Source organism: Salmo salar, chromosome 09 (assembly GCF_965601325.2).
Source record: "Salmo salar chromosome 09, fSalSal1, whole genome shotgun sequence".
In the NCBI taxonomy this organism is placed as follows: Eukaryota; Metazoa; Chordata; class Actinopteri; order Salmoniformes; family Salmonidae; genus Salmo; species Salmo salar.
In genome coordinates, this window is record NC_138299.1 from 160,218,412 (window position 1) to 160,241,600 (window position 23,189).

The 23,189-nt window shown below is 43.4% G+C and overlaps 1 protein-coding gene across 2 annotated transcripts in view; it reads right to left on the reverse strand.

Annotated features, from left to right (window-relative positions):
- Positions 1–19,353, reverse strand: part of LOC106613332 (galectin-4) — a 31,680-nt gene extending 12,327 nt beyond the window's left edge. For both annotated transcript variants that reach the window (XM_045724887.2, XM_045724886.2), the window contains exons 1-2: positions 19,202–19,353; positions 18,686–18,774 (exon numbers count right to left, since the gene is read on the reverse strand). In XM_045724887.2, coding sequence (XP_045580843.2) covers positions 18,686–18,774; positions 19,202–19,243 — 131 coding nt within the window. In that variant the 5' untranslated portion in view covers positions 19,244–19,353. The remainder of the gene's footprint in view (positions 1–18,685; positions 18,775–19,201) is intronic.
- Between the last annotated feature and the right edge of the window lie 3,836 nt (positions 19,354–23,189).

Sequence of the window (23,189 nt, forward strand, 5' to 3'; positions counted from 1 at the left end):
AACACAGGTAACACTGGTATCTCAGCTAACACAGGTAACACTGGTAACACTGGTAACTCTGGTAACACTGGTAACACTGGTAACTCTGGTAACACTGGTACCACAGGTAACACTGGTAACTCAGCTAACACTGGTAACACTGGTAACTCTGGTAACTCTGGTAACACTGGTAACTCTGGTAACACTGGTAACTCAGCTAACACTGGTAACACTGGTAACACTGGTAACTCTGGTAACACTGGTAACTCAGCTAACACTGGTAACACTGGTAACACTGGTAACACTGGTAACACTGGTAACTCAGGTAACACTGGTAACTCAGCTAACACAGGTAACACAGGTAACCCTGGTAACACTGGTAACACTGGTAACTTTGGTAACACTGGTAACTCTAACACTGGTAACTCAGCTAACACAGATAACACTGGTAACACTGGTAACTCAGCTAACACTGGTAACTCAGGTAACACAGGTAACACAGGTAACACTGGTAACATCTGGTAACTCTGGTAACTCTGGTAACACTGGTAACTCAGCTAACACAGATAACACAGGTAACCCAGGTAACACTGGTAACTCAGCTAACACAGATAACACAGGTAACCCTGGTAACACTGGTAACACTGGTAACACTTGTAACTCAGGTAACACTGGTAACTCTGGTAACACTGGTAACTCAGCTGACACAGATAACACAGGTAACCCAGGTAACACTGGTAACTCAGCTAACACAGGTAGCCCTGGTAACACTGGTAACACTGGTAACACAGATAACACAGGTAACACTGGTAACTCTGGTAACTCTGGTAACACTGGTAACTCTGGTAACACAGGTAACACAGGTAACACTGGTAACTCAGCTAACACTGGTAACACTGGTAACACTGGTAACTCAGCTAACACAGGTAACACAGGTAACACTGGTAACACTGGTAACTCAGCTAACACAGGTAACACAGGTAACACTGGTAACTCTGGTAACACTGGTAACACTGGTAACACTGGTAACACTGGTAACTCAGCTAACACAGGTAACACAGGTAACACAGGTAACACTGGTAACACAGGTAACACAGGTAACACTGGTAACACTGGTATCTCAGCTAACACAGGTAACACTGGTAACACTGGTAACTCTGGTAACTCTGGTAACACTGGTAACTCTGGTAACACTGGTAACTCAGCTAACTCAGCTAACACAGGTAACACTGGTAACACTGGTAACTCTGGTAACACTGGTAACTCTGGTAACACAGGTAACACTGGTAACACTGGTAACTCTGGTAACACTGGTAACTCTGGTAACACTGGTAACTCAGCTAACACAGGTTACACTGGTAACAAAGGTAACTCAGCTAACACAGATAACACAGGTAACACTGGTAACAGAGATAACACAGGTAATCCTGGTAACACAGGTAACACTGGTAACCCTGGTAACACAGGTAACACAGGTAATCCTGGTAACACAGATAACACAGGTAACACTGGTAACACTGGTAACTCAGCTAACACTGGTAACACTGGTAACACTGGTAACTCAGCTAACACTGGTAACACTGGTAACTCAGCTAACACTGGTAACACTGGTAACACTGGTAACTCAGCTAACACTGGTAACACTGGTAACTCAGCTAACTCAGCTAACACAGGTAACACTGGTAACACTGGTAACACTGGTAACTCAGCTAACACAGCTAACACTGGTAACTCAGCTAACACTGGTAACACTGGTAACACTGGTAACTCAGCTAACACTGGTAACACTGGTATCTCAGCTAACACAGGTAACACTGGTAACACTGGTAACTCTGGTAACACTGGTAACTCAGCTAACACTGGTAACACTGGTAACACAGGTAACACTGGTAACACTGGTAACTCAGCTAACACAGGTAACACTGGTAACACTGGTAACTCAGCTAACACTGGTAACACATTTAACACTGGTAACTCAGCTAACACTGGTAACACTGGTAACTCTGGTAACACTGGTAACTCTGGTAACTCTGGTAATACTGGTAACTCAGCTAACACTGGTAACACTGGTAACACTGGTAACTCTGGTAACACTGGTAACTCTGGTAACTCTGGTAACACTGGTAACTCAGCTAACACTGGTAACACTGGTAACTCTGGTAACACTGCCAGCTAACACAGATAACACTGGTAACTCAGGTAACACTGGTAACTCAGCTAACACTGGTAACACTGGTAACACTGGTAACTCAGCTAACACTGGTAACACTGGTAACACTGGTAACACTGGTAACTCAGCTAACACAGGTAACACTGGTAACACTGGTAACACTGGTAACACTGGTAACTCAGCTAACACAGCTAACACTGGTAACACTGGTAACTCAGCTAACACTGGTATCACTGGTAACACTGGTAACACTGGTAACTCAGCTAACACAGGTAACACTGGTAACACTGGTATCTCAGCTAACACTGGTAACACGTAACACTGGTAACTCTGGTAACACAGGTAACACTGGTAACTCAGCTAACACTGGTAACACTGGTAACACAGGTAACCCAGGTAACACTGGTAACTCAGCTAACACTGGTAACACTGGTAACACTGGTATCTCAGCTAACACTGGTAACACGTAACACTGGTAACACTGGTAACACAGGTAACACTGGTAACTCAGCTAACACTGGTAACACTGGTAACACTGGTAACTCTGGTAACACTGGTAACACTGGTAACTCTGGTAACACTGGTAACACTGGTAACTCAGCTAACACTGGTAACACTGGTAACACTGGTAACACAGGTAACACTGGTAACTCAGCTAACACTGGTAACAATGGTAACTCAGCTAACACAGGTAACACTGGTAACACAGGTAACACTGGTAACTCAGCTAACACTGGTAACACTGGTAACACTGGTAACTCTGGTAACACTGGTAACTCTGGTAACTCTGGTAACACTGGTAACTCAGCTAACACTGGTAACACTGGTAACACTGGTAACTCTGGTAACACTGGTAACTCAGCTAACACAGATAACACTGGTAACTCAGCTAACACTGGTAACACTGGTAACTCAGCTAACACAGGTAACACTGGTAACTCAGCTAACACAAGTAACACTGGTAACACTGGTAACTCTGGTAACACTGGTAACACTGGTAACTCTGGTAACACTGGTACCACAGGTAACACTGGTAACTCAGCTAACACAGCTAACACAGGTAACACTGGTAACTCAGCTAACACTGGTAACAATGGTAACTCAGCTAACACAGGTAACACTGGTAACACAGGTAACACTGGTAACTCTGGTAACTCTGGTAACACTGGTAACTCAGCTAACACAGGTAACACTGGTAACACTGGTAACTCTGGTAACACTGGTAACTCAGCTAACACAGGTAACACTGGTAACTCAGCTAACACAAGTAACACTGGTAACACTGGTAACACTGGTATCTCAGCTAACACTGGTAACACTGCTAACTCAGCTAACACAGGTAACACTGGTAACACTGGTATCTCAGCTAACACTGGTAACACTGGTAACTCAGCTAACACAAGTAACACTGGTAACACTGGTAACACTGGTAACTCTGGTAACACTGGTAACACTGGTAACTCTGGTAACACTGGTACCACAGGTAACACTGGTAACTCAGCTAACACAGCTAACACAGGTAACTCAGCAAACACTGGTAACACTGGTAACACTGGTAACTCTGGTAACTCTGGTAACTCTGGTAACACTGGTAACTCTGGTAATACTGGTAACTCAGCTAACACTGGTAACACTGGTAACACTGGTAACTCTGGTAACACTGGTAACTCAGCTAACACAAGTAACACTGGTAACACTGGTAACACTGGTAACTCAGGTAACACTGGTAACTCAGGTAACACTGGTAACACTGGTAACTTTGGTAACACTGGTAACTCTAACACTGGTAACTCAGCTAACACAGGTAACACAGGTAACACTGGTAACACAGGTAACACTGGTAACTCTGGTAACTCTGGTAACTCTGGTAACACTGGTAACTCAGCTAACACAGATAACACAGGTAACCCAGGTAACACTGGTAACTCAGCTAACACAGATAACACAGGTAACCCTGGTAACACTGGTAACACTGGTAACACTTGTAACTCAGGTAACACTGGTAACTCTGGTAACACTGGTAACTCAGCTGACACAGATAACACAGGTAACCCAGGTAACACTGGTAACACTGGTAACACAGATAACACAGGTAACACTGGTAACTCTGGTAACTCTGGTAACACTGGTAACTCTGGTAACACAGGTAACACTGGTAACTCAGCTAACACTGGTAACACTGGTAACACTGGTAACACAGGTAACACTGGTAACTCAGCTAACACTGGTAACAATGGTAACTCAGCTAACACAGGTAACACTGGTAACACAGGTAACACTGGTAACTCAGCTAACACTGGTAACACTGGTAACTCTGGTAACACTGGTAACTCTGGTAACTCTGGTAACACTGGTAACTCAGCTAACACTGGTAACACTGGTAACACTGGTAACTCTGGTAACACTGGTAACTCAGCTAACACAGATAACACTGGTAACTCAGCTAACACTGGTAACACTGGTAACTCAGCTAACACAGGTAACACTGGTAACTCAGCTAACACAAGTAACACTGGTAACACTGGTAACACTGGTAACACTGGTAACACTGGTAACACTGGTAACTCTGGTAACACTGGTACCACAGGTAACACTGGTAACTCAGCTAACACAGCTAACACAGGTAACACTGGTAACTCAGCTAACACTGGTAACAATGGTAACTCAGCTAACACAGGTAACACTGGTAACACAGGTAACACTGGTAACTCTGGTAACTCTGGTAACACTGGTAACTCAGCTAACACAGGTAACACTGGTAACACTGGTAACTCTGGTAACACTGGTAACTCAGCTAACACAGGTAACACTGGTAACTCAGCTAACACAAGTAACACTGGTAACACTGGTATCTCAGCTAACACTGGTAACACTGCTAACTCAGCTAACACAGGTAACACTGGTAACACTGGTATCTCAGCTAACACTGGTAACACTGGTAACTCAGCTAACACAAGTAACACTGGTAACACTGGTAACACTGGTAACTCTGGTAACACTGGTAACACTGGTAACTCTGGTAACACTGGTACCACAGGTAACACTGGTAACTCAGCTAACACAGCTAACACAGGTAACACTGGTAACTCAGCAAACACTGGTAACACTGGTAACTCTGGTAACTCTGGTAACACTGGTAACTCTGGTAATACTGGTAACTCAGCTAACACTGGTAACACTGGTAACACTGGTAACACTGGTAACTTTGGTAACACTGGTAACTCTAACACTGGTAACTCAGCTAACACAGGTAACACAGGTAACACTGGTAACACAGGTAACACTGGTAACTCTGGTAACTCTGGTAACTCTGGTAACACTGGTAACTCAGCTAACACAGATAACACAGGTAACCCAGGTAACACTGGTAACTCAGCTAACACAGATAACACAGGTAACCCTGGTAACACTGGTAACACTGGTAACACTTGTAACTCAGGTAACACTGGTAACTCTGGTAACACTGGTAACTCAGCTGACACAGATAACACAGGTAACCCAGGTAACACTGGTAACTCAGCTAACACAGGTAACCCTGGTAACACTGGTAACACTGGTAACACAGATAACACAGGTAACACTGGTAACTCTGGTAACTCTGGTAACACTGGTAACTCTGGTAACACAGGTAACACTGGTAACTCAGCTAACACTGGTAACACTGGTAACTCTGGTAACGCTGGTAACTCAGCTAACACAGGTAACACAGGTAACACTGGTAACACTGGTAACTCAGCTAACACTGGTAACACTGGTAACTCTGGTAACACTGGTAACTCAGCTAACACAGGTAACACTGGTAACACTGGTAACTCTGGTAACTCTGGTAACACTGGTAACACTGGTAACTCAGCTAACTCAGCTAACACAGGTAACACTGGTAACACTGGTAACTCTGGTAACTCTGGTAACACTGGTAACTCTGGTAACACTGGTATCTCAGCTAACACAGGTAACACAGGTAACACTGGTAACTTAGCTAACACAGGTAACACTGGTAACACTTGTAACTCAGCTAACACAGGTTACACTGGTAACAAAGGTAACTCAGCTAACACAGATAACACTGGTAACACAGATAACACAGGTAATCCTGGTAACACAGGTAACACAGGTAATCCTGGTAACACAGGTAACACTGGTAACACTGGTAACACAGCTAACACAGATAACACAGGTAACACTGGTAACTCTGGTAACACTGGTAACTCAGCTAACACAGATAACACTGGTAACAATGGTAACTCAGCTAACACAGGTAACACTGGTAACTCAGCTAACAGAGGTAACACTGGTAACACTGGTAACTCTGGTAACTCTGGTAACACTGGTAACACTGGTAACTCTGGTAACTCTGGTAACACTGGTAACACTGGTAACTCTGGTAACACAGGTAACACTGGTAACTCTGGTAACTCTGGTAACACTGGTAACTCTGGTAACTCTGGTAACTCAGCTAACACAGATAACACTCCGCGTAACTCAGCTAACACTGGTAACACTGGTAACACTGGTAACACAGGTAACCCAGGTAACACAGCTAACACAGGTAACACAGATAACACAGGTGGCAGAGGTAACACAGGTAACACCGGCAGGGCCTGGAGTTTTTCCTAACCATTAGAGCTGGCCAGACAAAACTCTAGAGCCATTTAATTAATCCACCACAAAATACCAGAAAATTTGCCCGAAAAGAGTAGAACCAGCTCACCTGCTCTTACACTACGATTTAAATGTTACTTTAAAAATATATATGTTTTCACTGTGTTAAAAGTAGAGGTCATTTCACGTAACAGGGTTGAGGGACAAATAAAGCATTAATCAAATTAAATAATGAATAATCTTCAGAAATGACTTAGTCAAAGAAACAAAATAACTAGGGCTTTACAATGATGTGGAAACTTGGAGAAATGTTGTGATTAAAATCTTCCTAAAAGTGGAACAGTGTTGACGGAGGGACAATGGCAAAATGTTTAATTTTGGCACATTAGCAAGTCTTTATTCATATAAAAAATGTTTGGGGGGGATGTATTGAATCCTCCCATGTGGTCCATATTATAGAGCACTTCGTTTAGAAAAACAAGCTGTTCAAATTCAATATTGGTGCACAATATCTACTGAACATATCGTAGGGACGCAAAATGTACTCTTCTCATGGAACGCCCCCATTATATACCACTCCAAGCCCGTGGGATCTTATTGTCCAGGTCACATTGTGCTTCTTAGAGCAAACAATAACTGTTCTAACATAACTGATATGACTGACTGTGGTCTGAAAGGCAAGTAAAATACACAGAGGACGGGGAGAGGGGGGGGAGGGGGCACTTCTGATAAACGTGTGTATGCTTTTGCCCTCTCTCTGACAGCACAAGGATAAACTTCCTTATTATAACAGGTTCAGCAGGCTGAGGCAGAGAATGTTCTTTCACCGTACATTAGTCGTTGTAACTGCAGCAGATTTTCATCATAAACAAAACTACATCCACACTGAACAAAAAATATAAACGCAACAATTTGAAAGATTTTACTGAGTTACAGTTCATGTAAGGAAAGCAGTCAATTGAAATAAATTCATTGGTGCAGCATTGTGTTGTGTTACAAAACTGTAGAGTAGCCTTTTATTGTCCCCTGCACAAGGTACACCTGTGTAATGATTATGCTGTTTAATCAGCTTCTTGATATGCCACACCTGTCAAGTGAATGGATTCTACAGCTGCACCAATGAATTTCATGGTCACAAAAAAAAGGTAAGGGCGTGGATCAGAAAGCCAGTCAGTATCTGGTTTGACCACCATTTGCCTCATGCAGCGGGACACATCTCCTTTGCATTAAGTTGATCAGGCTGTTGATTGTGGCCTGTGGAATGTTGTCCCACCTCCTCTTCAACGGCTGTGCGAAGTTTGCTGGATATTGGCGGGAAATGGAACACGCGGTCGAAAACAAGTAGATCCAGAGCATCCCAAACATGCTCAACGGGTGATAAGTCTGGTGAGGCCATGGAAGAACTGAGACATTTTCAGCTTCCAGGAATTGAGTACAGATCCTTGCGACATGGGGCCGTGCATTATCATGCTGAGATATGAGGTGATGGCGGCAGATGAATGGCACGACAATGGGCATCAGGATCTTGTCATGGTATTTCTGTGCATTCAAATTGCCATTGATAAAATGCAATTATGTTCATTGTCCGTTGCTTATGCCTGGCCACACCATTACCCTATCGCCACCATGGGGCACTCTGTTCACAACGTTGACGTCAACAAACTGCTCGCCCACACGACGTTATACACGCTGTCTGCCATCTGCCCGGTACAGTTGAAACTGGGATTAATCCGTGAAGAGAAAACTTCTCCAGCGTGCCAGTGGTCATCAAAGGTGAGCATTTGCACACTGAAATCGGTTATGACTCTGAACTGCAGTCAAGTCAAAACCCTGGTGAGGACGACGAGCACGGAGATGAACTTCCCTGAGACGATTTCTGGAAGTTTGTACAGCAATTCTTCGGTTGTGCAAACCCAGAGTTTCATCAGCTGTCCGGGTGGCTGGTCTCAGACCATCCCGCAGGTGAAGAAGCCAGATGTGGAGGTCCTGGGCTGGTGTGGTTGTACGTGGTCTGTGGTTGTGAGGCTGGTTGGATGTATTTCCAAATTCTCTAAAACAACATTGGAGGTGGCTTATGGTTGAGAAATGAACATTCATTTCTCTGGCAACAGCTCTGGTGGACATACCTGCAGTCAACATGCCAATGGCACACTTCCTCAAAACTTGAGACATCTGTGGCATTGTGTTGTGTTACAAAACTGTAGAGTAGCCTTTTATTGTCCCCTGCACAAGGTACACCTGTGTAATGATTATGCTGTTTAATCAGCTTCTTGATATGCCACACCTGTTAAGTGAATGATTTCTACAGCTGCACCATCGAGAGCATCCTGACTGATTGCATCATCGCCTGGTATGGCAACTGCTCGGGCTCCGACCGTAAGAACCAGTACATCCCTGAGGCCAAGCTTCCTCCCATCCAGGATCTCTATACCAGGCGGTGTCAGAGGAAGGCCCTAAAAATTGCCAAAGACTCCAGCCACCCTAGTCATAGACTGTTCTTTCTGCTACCACATGGCAAGCGGTACTGGAGCGCCAAGTCTAGGTCCAAAAGGCTTCCTAACAGCTTCTCCCCCCAAGCCATAAGACTCCTGAACAGCTAATCAAATGGCTACCCGGACTATTTGCTTTGTCCCCCTCATCTTCATTTTTACACTGCTGCTACTCTCTGTTTATTATCTATGCATAGTCACTTTACCTCTACCTACATGTACATATTACCTCAGTTACCTCGACTAACCGGTGCCCCGCAAATTGACTCTGTACCGGTACCCCCTGTATATATCCTCAACTTTGACTCTGTATCAGAACCCCCTGTATATAGACGCAACATTGACTCTGTACTGGTACCCCCTGTATATAGCCTCCACATTGACTCTGTATGGGTACACCCTGTATATAGCCTCAACATTGACTCTGTACCGGTACCCCCTGTATATAGCCTCAACATTGACTCTGTACTGGTACCCCCTGTATATAGCCTCCACATTGACTCTGTACCGGTACCCCCTGTAAATAGTCTCCACATTGACTCTGTACCGGTACCCCCTGTACATAGCCTCCACATTGACTCTGTACCGTAACACCCTGTATATAGCCTCCACATTGACTCTGTACCGTAACACCCTGTATATAGCCTCCACATTGACTCTGTACCGATACCCCCTGTATATAGCCTCCACATTGGCTCTGTACCGTAACACCCTGTATATAGCCTCCACATTGACTCTGTACCGTAACACCCTGTATATAGCCTCCACGTTGACTCTGTACCATAACACCCTGTATATAGTCTCCACATTGACTCTGTACCATAACACCCTGTATATAGCCTCCACATTGACTCTGTACCGTAACACCCTGTATATAGCCTCCACATTGAATCTGTACCGTAACACCCTGTATATAGCCTCCACATTGACTCTGTACCGTAACACCCTGTATATAGCCTCCACATTGAATCTGTACCGTAACACCCTGTATATAGCCTCCACACTGACTCTGTACCGGTACCCCCTGTATATAGCCTCCACATTGACTCTGTACCGTAACACCCTCTATATAGCCTCCACATTGACTCTGTACCGTAACACCCTGTATATAGCCTCCACATTGACTCTGTACCGGTACCCCCTGTATATAGCCTCCACATTGACTCTGTACCGTAACACCCTCTATATAGCCTCCACGTTGACTCTGTACCGTAACACCCTCTATATAGCCTCCACGTTGACTCTGTACCATAACACCCTGTATATAGTCTCCACAATGACTCTGTACCATAACACCCTGTATATAGCCTCCACATTGACTCTGTACCGTAACACCCTGTATATAGCCTCCACGTTGACTCTGTACCGTAACACCCTCTATATAGCCTCCACATTGACTCTGTACCGTAATACCCTGTATATAGCCTCCACATTGACTCTGTACCGTAACACCCTGTATATAGCCTCCACATTGACTCTGTACCGTAATACCCTGTATATAGCCTCCACATTGACTCTGTACCGTAATACCCTGTATATAGCCTCCACATTGACTCTGTACCGTAATACCCTGTATATAGCCTCCACATTGACTCTGTACCGTAATACCCTGTATATAGCCTCATTACTGTTCTTTTATTCTTGCTCCTTAATTATTTTTTATTTGTAATTTTTCTATTTTTGTTCTTTATTTGTATTTTTGTATTTATTTTGTATTTATTTATTTACTTCAGTTTATTTTAGTAAATACTTTCTTACCACTTATTTTTGTTGAAACTGCATTGTTGGTTAAGGGCTTGTAAGTCAACATTACACTGTAAGGTCTACTACACCTGTTGTATTCAGCGCATGTGACAAATAACATTTTATTTTATTTTATTTGAATGAGAGAGTTTTCTACAGTCGTGATCATCTGATAACTTACTAGAGCCAGACAACTAATTATACTCTGTGGGCAATTTAATGAGAATGTCCATTATTCCACCCTTTGACTAGTGTAAAATGTAAAACGTATTTTTCCGGTGTATGCATTGTAAATAGTTCATTTCCCGCTCTTATTTCGCCTAGTGGCCAATAGATGAAGTAGCTGTAATCACCTGACAGAGGTGTGTCAAGGCTATATAAGTACCTGTGCTCATGTGACACAGGTGTGTCAAAGCTATATAATTACCTGTGGTCACGTGACACAGGTGTGTCAAGGCTATATAATTACCTGTGGTCACGTGACACAGGTGTGTCAAGGCTATATAATTACCTGTGGTCACGTGACACAGGTGTGTCAAGGCTATATAATTACCTGTGATCATGTGACACAGGTGTGTCAAGGCTATATAATTACCTGTAATCATGTGACACAGGTGTGTCAAGGCTATATAATTACCTGTAATCATGTGACACAGGTGTGTCAAGGCTATATAATTACCTGTGATCATGTGACACAGGTGTGTCAAGGCTATATAATTACCTGTAATCACATGACACAGTTGTGTCAAGGCTATATAATTACCTGTGATCATGTGACACAGGGGTGTCAAGGCTATATAATTACCTGTAATCACATGACACAGGTGTGTCAAGGCTATATAATTACCTGTGATCATGTGACACAGGTGTGTCAAGGCTATATAATTACCTGTGGTCATGTGACACAGTTGTGTCAAGGCTATAAATTACCTGTGGTCATGTGACATAGGTGTGTCAAGGCTATATAATTACCTGTGGTCATGTGACACAGGTGTGTCAAGGCTATATGATTACCTGTGATCACATGACACAGGTGTGTCAAGGCTACATAATTACCTGTGATCATGTGACACAGGTGTGTCAAGGCTATATAATTACCTGTAATCATGTGACACAGGTGTGTCAAGGCTATATAATTACCTGTGGTCATGTGACCCAGGTGTGTCAAGGCTATATAATTACCTGTGATCATGTGACACAGGTGTGTCAAGGCTATATAATTACCTGTGATCACATGACACAGGTGTGTCAAGGCTATATAATTACCTGTGATCACGTGACACAGGGGTGTCAAGGCTATATAATTACCTGTAATCACATGACACAGGTATGTCAAGGCTATATAATTACCTGTGATCATGTGACACAGGTGTGTCAAGGCTATATAATTACCTGTGATCATGTGACACAGGTGTGTCAAGGCTATATAATTACCTGTAATCATGTGACACAGGTGTGTCAAGGCTATATAATTACCTGTGATCATGTGACACAGGTGTGTCAAGGCTATATAATTACCTGTGGTCATGTGTCACAGGTGTGTCAAGGCTATATAATTACCTGTGATCACATGACACAAGGTGTGTCAAGGCTATATAATTACCTGTGATCACATGACACAGGTGTGTCAAGGCTATATAATTACCTGTGATCATGTGACACAGGTGTGTCAAGGCTATATAATTACCTGTGATCACGTGACACAGGTGTGTCAAGGCTATATAATTACCTGTGGTCATGTGACACAGGTGTGTCAAGGCTATGTAATTACCTGTAATCATGTGACACAGGTGTGTCAAGGCTATATAATTACCTGTGGTCATGTGACACAGGTGTGTCAAGGCTATATAATTACCTGTAATCATGTGACACAGGTGTGTCAAGGCTATATAATTACCTGTGAGCATGTGACACAGGTGTGTCAAGGCTATATAATTACCTGTGATCACGTGACACAGGTGTGTCAAGGCTACATAATTACCTGTGATCATGTGACACAGGTGTGTCAAGGCTATATAATTACCTGTAATCATGTGACACAGGTGTGTCAAGGCTATATAATTACCTGTGGTCATGTGACCCAGGTGTGTCAAGGCTATATAATTACCTGTGATCATGTGACACAGGTGTGTCAAGGCTATATAATTACCTGTGATCACATGACACAGGTGTGTCAAGGCTATATAATTACCTGTGATCACGTGACACAGGGGTGTCAAGGCTATATAATTACCTGTAATCACATGACACAGGTATGTCAAGGCTATATAATTACCTGTGATCATGTGACACAGGTGTGTCAAGGCTATATAATTACCTGTGATCATGTGACACAGGTGTGTCAAGGCTATATAATTACCTGTAATCACATGACACAGGTGTGTCAAGGCTATATAATTACCTGTAATCACATGACACAGGTGTGTCAAGGCTATATAATTACCTGTGATCATGTGACACAGGTGTGTCAAGGCTATATAATTACCTGTGGTCATGTGACACAGGTGTGTCAAGGCTATATAATTACCTGTGATCACGTGACACAAGGTGTGTCAAGGCTATATAATTACCTGTGGTCATGTGACATAGGTGTGTCAAGGCTATATAATTACCTGTGGTCATGTGACACAGGTGTGTCAAGGCTATATGATTACCTGTGATCACATGACACAGGTGTGTCAAGGCTACATAATTACCTGTGATCATGTGACACAGGTGTGTCAAGGCTATATAATTACCTGTAATCATGTGACACAGGTGTGTCAAGGCTATATAATTACCTGTGGTCATGTGACCCAGGTGTGTCAAGGCTATATAATTACCTGTGATCATGTGACACAGGTGTGTCAAGGCTATATAATTACCTGTGATCACATGACACAGGTGTGTCAAGGCTATATAATTACCTGTGATCACGTGACACAGGGGTGTCAAGGCTATATAATTACCTGTAATCACATGACACAGGTATGTCAAGGCTATATAATTACCTGTGATCATGTGACACAGGTGTGTCAAGGCTATATAATTACCTGTGATCATGTGACACAGGTGTGTCAAGGCTATATAATTACTTGTGATCATGTGACACAGGTGTGTCAAGGCTATATAATTACCTGTAATCATGTGACACAGGTGTGTCAAGGCTATATAATTACCTGTGATCATGTGACACAGGTGTGTCAAGGCTATATAATTACCTGTGGTCATGTGTCACAGGTGTGACAAGGCTATATAATTACCTGTGATTACATGACACAAGGTTGTCAAGGCTATATAATTACCTGTGATCACATGACACAGGTGTGTCAAGGCTATATAATTACCTGTGATCATGTGACACAGGTGTGTCAAGGCTATATAATTACCTGTGATCATGTGACACAGGTGTGTCAAGGCTATATAATTACCTGTGGTCATGTGACACAGGTGTGTCAAGGCTATGTAATTACCTGTAATCATGTGACACAGGTGTGTCAAGGCTATATAATTACCTGTGGTCATGTGACACAGGTGTGTCAAGGCTATATAATTACCTGTAATCATGTGACACAGGTGTGTCAAGGCTATATAATTACCTGTGAGCATGTCAAGGCTATATAATTACCTGTGATCACGTGACACAGGTGTGTCAAGGCTATATAATTACCTGTGATCATGTGACACAGGTGTGTCAAGGCTATATAGTTACCTGTGATTACATGACACAAGTTTGTCAAGGGTATATAATTAGCTGTGGTCATGTGACATAGGTGTGTCAAGGCTATATAATTACCTGTGATCATGTGACACAGGTGTGTCAAGGCTATATAATTACCTGTGGTCATGTGACACAGGTGTGTCAAGGCTATATAATTACCTGTGATCATGTGACACAGTTGTGTCAAGGCTATATAATTACCTGTGGTCATGTGACACAGGTGTGTCAAGGCTACATAATTACCTGTGATCATGTGACACAGGTGTGTCAAGGCTATATAATTACCTGTGATCACGTGACACAGGTGTGTCAAAGCTATATAATTACCTAGAATCATGTGACACAGGTGTGTCAAGGCTATATAATTACCTGTAATCACATGACACAGGTGTGTCAAGGCTATATAATTACCTGTGATCACATGACACAGGTGTGTCAAGGCTATATAGTTACCTGTGATCATGTGACACAGGTGTGTCAAGGCTATATAATTACTTGTGATCATGTGACACAGGTGTGTCAAGGCTATATAATTACCTATGATCATGTGACACAGGTGTGTCAAGGCTATATAATTACCTGTGATCATGTGACACAGGTGTGTCAAGGCTATATAATTACCTGTGATCACGTGACACAGGTGTGTCAAGGCTATATAATTACCTATAATCATGTGACACAGGAGTGTCAAGGCTATAAAATTACCTGTAATCACATGACACAGGTGTGTCAAGGCTATATAATTACCTGTGATCACATGACACAGGTGTGTCAAGGCTATATAATTACCTGTGATCACGTGACACAGGTGTGTCAAGGCTATATAATTACCTGTGATCACATGACACAGGTGTGTCAAGGCTATATAATTACCTGTGATCATGTGACACAGGTGTGTCAAGGCTATATAATTACCTGTGGATCATGTGACACAGGTGTGTCAAGGCTATATAATTACCTGTGGTCATGTGACACAGGTGTGTCAAGGCTATATAATTACCTGTGATCATGTGACACAGGTGTGTCAAGGCTATATAATTACCTGTGGTCATGTGACACAGGTGTGTCAAGGCTATATAATTACCTGTAATCATGTGACACAGGTGTGTCAAGGCTATATAATTACCTGTGAGCATGTGACACAGGTGTGTCAAGGCTATATAATTACTTGTGATCACGTGACACAGGTGTGTCAAGGCTATATAATTACCTGTGATCATGTGACATAGGTGTGTCAAGGCTATATAATTACCTGTGATCATGTGACACAGGTGTGTCAAGGCTATATAATTACCTGTGGTCATGTGACACAGGTGTGTCAAGGCTATATAATTACCTGTGATCATGTGACACAGTTGTGTCAAGGCTATATAATTACCTGTGGTCATGTGACACAGGTGTGTCAAGGCTATATAATTACCTGTGATCATGTGACACAGGTGTGTCAAGGCTATATAATTACCTGTGATCATGTGACACAGGTGTGTCAAGGCTATATAATTACCTGTGATCACGTGACACAGGTGTGTCAAAGCTATATAATTACCTAGAATCATGTGACACAGGTGTGTCAAGGCTATATAATTACCTGTAATCACATGACACAGGTGTGTCAAGGCTATATAATTACCTGTGGTCATGTGACACAGGTGTGTCAAGGCTACATAATTACCTGTGATCATGTGACACAGGTGTGTCAAGGCTATATAATTACCTGTGATCACATGACACAGGTGTGTCAAAGCTATATAATTACCTAGAATCATGTGACACAGGTGTGTCAAGGCTATATAATTACCTGTAATCACATGACACAGGTGTGTCAAGGCTATATAGTTACCTGTGATCATGTGACACAGGTGTGTCAAGGCTATATAGTTACCTGTGATCATGTGAGACAGGTGTGTCAAGGCTATATAATTACCTGTGATCACGTGACACAGGTGTGTCAAGGCTATATAATTACCTGTGATCATGTGACACAGGTGTGTCAAGGCTATATAATTACCTGTGGTCATGTGACACAGGTGTGTCAAGGCTATATAATTACCTGTAATCATGTGACACAGGTGTGTCAAGGCTATATAATTACCTGTGGTCATGTGACACAGGTGTGTCAAGGCTATATAATTACCTGTAATCATGTGACACAGGTGTGTCAAGGCTATATAATTACCTGTGAGCATGTGACACAGGTGTGTCAAGGCTATATAATTACCTGTGATCACGTGACACAGGTGTGTCAAGGCTATATAATTACCTGTGCTCATGTGACATAGGTGTGTCAAGGCTATATAATTACCTGTGATCATGTGACACAGGTGTGTCAAGGCTATATAATTACCTGTGGTCATGTGACACAGGTGTGTCAAGGCTATATAATTACCTGTGATGATGTGACACAGTTGTGTCAAGGCTATATAATTACCTGTGGTCATGTGACACAGGTGTGTCAAGGCTATATAATTACCTGTGATCATGTGACACAGGTGTGTCAAGGCTATATAATTACCTGTGGTCATGTGACACAGGTGTGTCAAGGCTATATAATTACCTGTGATCACATGACACAGGTGTGTCAAGGCTATATAATTACCTGTGATCATGTGACACAGGTGTGTCAAGGCTATATAATTACTTGTGATCATGTGACACAGGTGTGTCAAGGCTATATAATTACCTGTGATCACATGACACAGGTGTGTCAAGGCTATATAATTACCTGTGATCACATGACACAGGTGTGTCAAGGCTATATAGTTACCTGTGATCATGTGAGACAGGTGTGTCAATGCTATATAATTACCTGTGATCACATGACACCTGTGATCATGTGACACAGGTGTGTCAAGGCTATATAATTACCTGTGATCATGTGACACAGGTGTGTCAAGGCTATATAATTACCTGTGATCATGTGACACAGGTGTGTCAAGGCTATATAATTACCCCGTGGTCATGTGACACAGGTGTGTCAAGGCTATATAATTACCTGTGATCACGTGACACAGGTGTGTCAAGGCTATATAATTACCTATGATCATGTGACACAGGTGTGTCAAGGCTATATAATTACCCCGTGGTCATGTGACACAGGTGTGTCAAGGCTATATAATTACCTGTGATCACGTGACACAGGTGTGTCAAGGCTATATAATTACCTATAATCATGTGACACAGGAGTGTCAAGGCTATAAAATTACCTGTGATCACATGACACAGGTGTGTCAAGGCTATATAATTACCTGTGATCACGAGACACAGGTGTGTCAAGGCTATATAATTACCTGTGATCACATGACACAGGTGTGTCAAGGCTATATAATTACCTGTGATCACATGACACAGGTGTGTCAAGGCTATATAATTACCTGTGATCATGTGACATAGGTGTGTCAAGGCTATATAATTACCTGTGATCACATGACACAGGTGTGTCAAGGCTATATAATTACCTGTGATCATGTGACACAGGTGTGTCAAGGCTATATAATTACCTCTGATCACATGACACAGGTGTGTCAGACCTAAATGGTTTTCTGTGGTCATCTGACACAGGTGAGTCAAGACTATTTAATGACCTGTGATTCACCTGACACAGGTGAGTCAAGGCTGTATGATTGTTTCTCCATCACATTGCATCTGACACCCTGATGAAGGCGTTAGCTGTTACGTTCTGGAGCATTTTAATAGTGACGTAGCCCAGACATTAATAAAGGCTTTTTAACTATCAAACCCACAGGAAGTGCCTGGACTTGGATTCACACCTCAGCACCTGTTAGTGTTCTGGAAGTATTCCTCTCCAAGATCACCTGGTTGTTTTGGAATACTCAACCCACCAAGCATTGATGTCGTGCTAGGTCTTTTGTGTCCATCACATCGTCGTTGAAAACAGATCCCACAATTTAAGAATGTGTAAACAAATTCCCTTGTTGTCGCCCAAACGTTACAATCTGATCATGTGTAGCATACCTCCAATTACTCAAAGGCTGTGTTTCTCACCTGGTGATCTCGTGAGGGATGACTCCCTGGATGTATACAGACATCCCTGATCTCAGCCCGCCGTAGATCGGCCCCACATAGGGGATACTCTGCACAGAACACACAGTAATAACCGTTTAACAACTATACACAAGTATAGATGCAATGCAGTCTGGGAAGTAATAACCATTTAACAACTATACACAAGTATAGATGCAATGCAGTCTGGGAAATAATAACCATTTAACAACTATACGCAAGTATAGATGCAAGGCAGTCTGGGAAGTAATAACCATTTAACAACTATACACAAGTATAGATGCAAGGCTGTCTGGGAAGTTTTTTAAGTAGGTGGAGTAAAAGTTTGAAAAGGAAGTAAACGCAATAGAGACAGCCAATGGTTGGGCTTCAGTCAATTCAGAAAGAGAATTGAAATTGGAATTTCAGTGTACTTGAAATTGAAATTGACCCCTAACGGTAGATTCAGACAATATCTATGATATCTGTATACGCTAGACAAGGAAACATGCTACTCACAGGATTGTAGACGGGCTGGTAGCCAGGTGGAGCAACGAACATGATGGCTGTCACTCAGAGATCCACAGACAGACAGATAGAGAGACGGAGGAGAGGCGAGTCAGAGAGAGCAGGAAACGGTCGCTGCTGGACGGCTAGTCTTATAGAGACTCAGAACCATGGGAGGGGAGGGGCGAGGAGCCAGGAGCGAGTCAGGGTTAGAGACAGGGCTGGGAGTGGGGTAGGGCCAGATAGGGCTGGGAGTGGGGTAGGGCCAGATAGGGCAGGCTACTTGACTAATGATGTCGGCCGGGAACCAGAAACCAGGCTACGTGTTATCGGTTTCACATTGTTTTCCCAACCTTATCACAGGACAGGAGGAGTGGTCCAGTCGGACAAAAGATGGTGTGTGTGTGTGTGTGTGTGTGTGGTGTGTGTGTGTGTGTGTGTGTGTGTGTGTGTGTGTGTGTGTGTGTGTGTGTGTGTGTGTGTGTGTGTGTGTGTGTGTGTGTGAATGATAGTAAATGGTAGATAAGACACGGTTGTGTACCGAAGGAGTCTCAACAGTTTGCTTTCTGTAGACAGTCTGGTCTACAACAGTCTGGTCTACAACAGTCTGGTCTACAACAGTCTGGAGATCTACAACAGTCTGGAGGTCTACAACAGTCTGGTCTACAACAGTCTGGTCTACAACAGTCTGGTCTACAACAGTCTGGTCTACAACAGTCTGGTCTACAACAGTCTGGTCCACAACAGTCTGGTCTACAACAGTCTGGAGGTCTACAACAGTCTGGTCTACAACAGTCTGGTCCACAACAGTCTGGTCTACAACAGTCTGGAGATCTACAACAGTCTGGAGGTCTACAACAGTCTGGTCTACAACAGTCTTGAGGTCTACAACAGTCTGGTCCACAACAGTCTGGTCTACAACAGTCTTGAGGTCTACAACAGTCTGGTCCACAACAGTCTGGTCCACAACAGTCTGGTCTACAACAGTCTGGTCTACAACAGTCTGGTGGTCTACAACAGTCTGGTCCACAACAGTCTGGTCCACAACAGTCTGGTCCACAACAGTCTGGTCTACAACAGTCTGGAGGTCTACAACAGTCTGGAGATCTACAACAGTCTGGAGGTCTACAACAGTCTGGTCTACAACAGTCTTGAGGTCTACAACAGTCTGGTCTACAACAGTCTGGAGATCTACAACAGTCTTGAGGTCTACAACAGTCTGGTCCACAACAGTCTGGAGATCTACAACAGTCTGGAGGTCTACAACAGTCTTGAGGTCTACAACAGTCTGGAGATCTACAACAGTCTGGTCCACAACAGTCTGGTCTACAACAGTCTGGTCTACAACAGTCTGGAGATCTACAACAGTCTGGTCCACAACAGTCTGGTCTACAACAGTCTGGAGGTCTATAACAGTCTGGAGGTCTACAACAGTCTTGAGGTCTACAACAGTCTGGTCCACAACAGTCTGGTCCACAACAGTCTGGTCTACAACAGTCTGGTCCACAACAGTCTGGTCCACAACAGTCTGGTCTACAACAGTCTGGTGGTCTATAACAGTCTGGTGGTCTATAACAGTCTGGTGGTCTACAACAGTCTGGTGGTCTACAAAAGTATGGAGATCTACAACAGTCTGGTCTACAACAGTCTGGTCTATAACAGTCTGGTGGTCTACAACAGTCTGGTCTACAACAGTCTGGTCTACAACAGTTTGGTCCACAACAGTCTGGTCTACAACAGTCTGGAGGTCTACAACAGTCTGGTGGTCTATAACAGTCTGGTGGTCTATAACAGTCTTGAGGTCTACAACAGTCTGGTCCACAACAGTCTGGTCCACAACAGTCTGGTCCACAACAGTCTGGTCTACAACAGTCTGGTCTACAACAGTCTGGTGGTCTACAACAGTCTGGTGGTCTATAACAGTCTGGTGGTCTATAACAGTCTGGTCCACAACAGTCTGGTCTACAACAGTCTGGTCTACAACAGTCTGGAGGTCTACAACAGTCTGGTCTACAACAGTCTGGAGGTCTACAACAGTCTGGTCTACAACAGTCTGGTCTACAACAGTCTGGTCCACAACAGTCTGGTCTACAACAGTCTGGTCTACAACAGTCTGGTCCACAACAGTCTGGTCTACAACAGTCTGGTCTATAACAGTCTGGTGGTCTATAACAGTCTGGAGGTCTACAACAGTCTGGAGGTCTACAACAGTCTGGTCTACAACAGTCTGGTCTACAACAGTCTGGTCCACAACAGTCTGGTCTACAACAGTCTGGTCTATAACAGTCTGGTGGTCTATAACAGTCTGGTCTACAACAGTCTGGTCTACAACAGTCTGGTCTACAACAGTCTGGTCTACAACAGTCTGGTCTACAACAGTCTGGTCTACAACAGTCTGGAGGTCTACAACAGTCTGGTCTACAACAGTCTGGAGGTCTACAACAGTCTGGTCTACAACAGTCTGGAGGTCTACAACAGTCTGGTCTACAACAGTCTGGTCCACAACAGTCTGGTCTATAACAGTCTGGTCTACAACAGTCTGGTCCACAACAGTCTGGTCTACAACAGTCTGGTCTACAACAGTCTGGTCTACAACAGTCTGGTCTACAACAGTCTGGTCTACAACAGTCTGGTCTACAACAGTCTGGTCTACAACAGTCTGGTCTACAACAGTCTGGAGGTCTACAACAGTCTGGTCTACAACAGTCTGGAGGTCTACAACAGTCTGGTCTACAACAGTCTGGTGGTCTACAACAGTCTGGTCTACAACAGTCTGGAGGTCTACAACAGTCTGGTCTACAACAGTCTGGTCTACAACAGTCTGGAGGTCTACAACAGTCTGGTCTACAACAGTCTGGTCCACAACAGTCTGGTCTACAACAGTCTGGTCTATAACAGTCTGGTGGTCTATAACAGTCTGGAGGTCTACAACAGTCTGGAGGTCTACAACAGTCTGGTCTACAACAGTCTGGTCTACAACAGTCTGGTCCACAACAGTCTGGTCTACAACAGTCTGGTCTATAACAGTCTGGTGGTCTATAACAGTCTGGTCTACAACAGTCTGGTGGTCTACAACAGTCTGGTCTACAACAGTCTGGTCTACAACAGTCTGGTCTACAACAGTCTGGTCTACAACAGTCTGGTCTACAACAGTCTGGAGGTCTACAACAGTCTGGTCTACAACAGTCTGGAGGTCTACAACAGTCTGGTCTACAACAGTCTGGTCTACAACAGTCTGGTCCACAACAGTCTGGTCTACAACAGTCTGGAGGTCTACAACAGTCTGGTCTACAACAGTCTGGTCCACAACAGTCTGGTCTATAACAGTCTGGTGGTCTATAACAGTCTGGTCTACAACAGTCTGGTGGTCTACAACAGTCTGGTCTACAACAGTCTGGTCTACAACAGTCTGGTCTACAACAGTCTGGTGGTCTATAACAGTCTGGTGGTCTATAGAAAGGTAATGACACAACCTCCTGCTATCACTTCAGTGGGATCAGAGCTGCTGTGGAGAGATTTCAGACTTCCTGCCGTATTGTGCGTGGGCTATAATGATACTGTACTTATCCTGTGTTAGTGAAACATGGCTGTGGTCTACAGCACTGACGTTTTATGAGTTGTTGGATCTTGTAATTGTTTCATGATGTAATTGCATTATTTAATGAAGATAAACCTCTGCCAAAACAGTGGTGGAGGAATAATAGAGGTTAACTGAGCCTCATTTTAGGAAATACTCAACCCTGTCACGTGTAGTGTAATAGTGACAGCATGGAGTATTGCCAAGGCCTCATGGTCAGGGTTGCCGTCAATTCAGAATGGTATCCAAATTCCAATTCCTCATTTTCTTCATTGAAAAACATTGGAAAGAATTGGAATTTCAGTGTACTTCCTGAATTGAAATGGAATTGACCTCAAGCCTGTTCTAGATTGGATTTACTTTTGGGTCAGGGTAAGTATCTTCCCTTCCTTTATCTTCTCTGCCTCATCTGCTCTGAGCGAG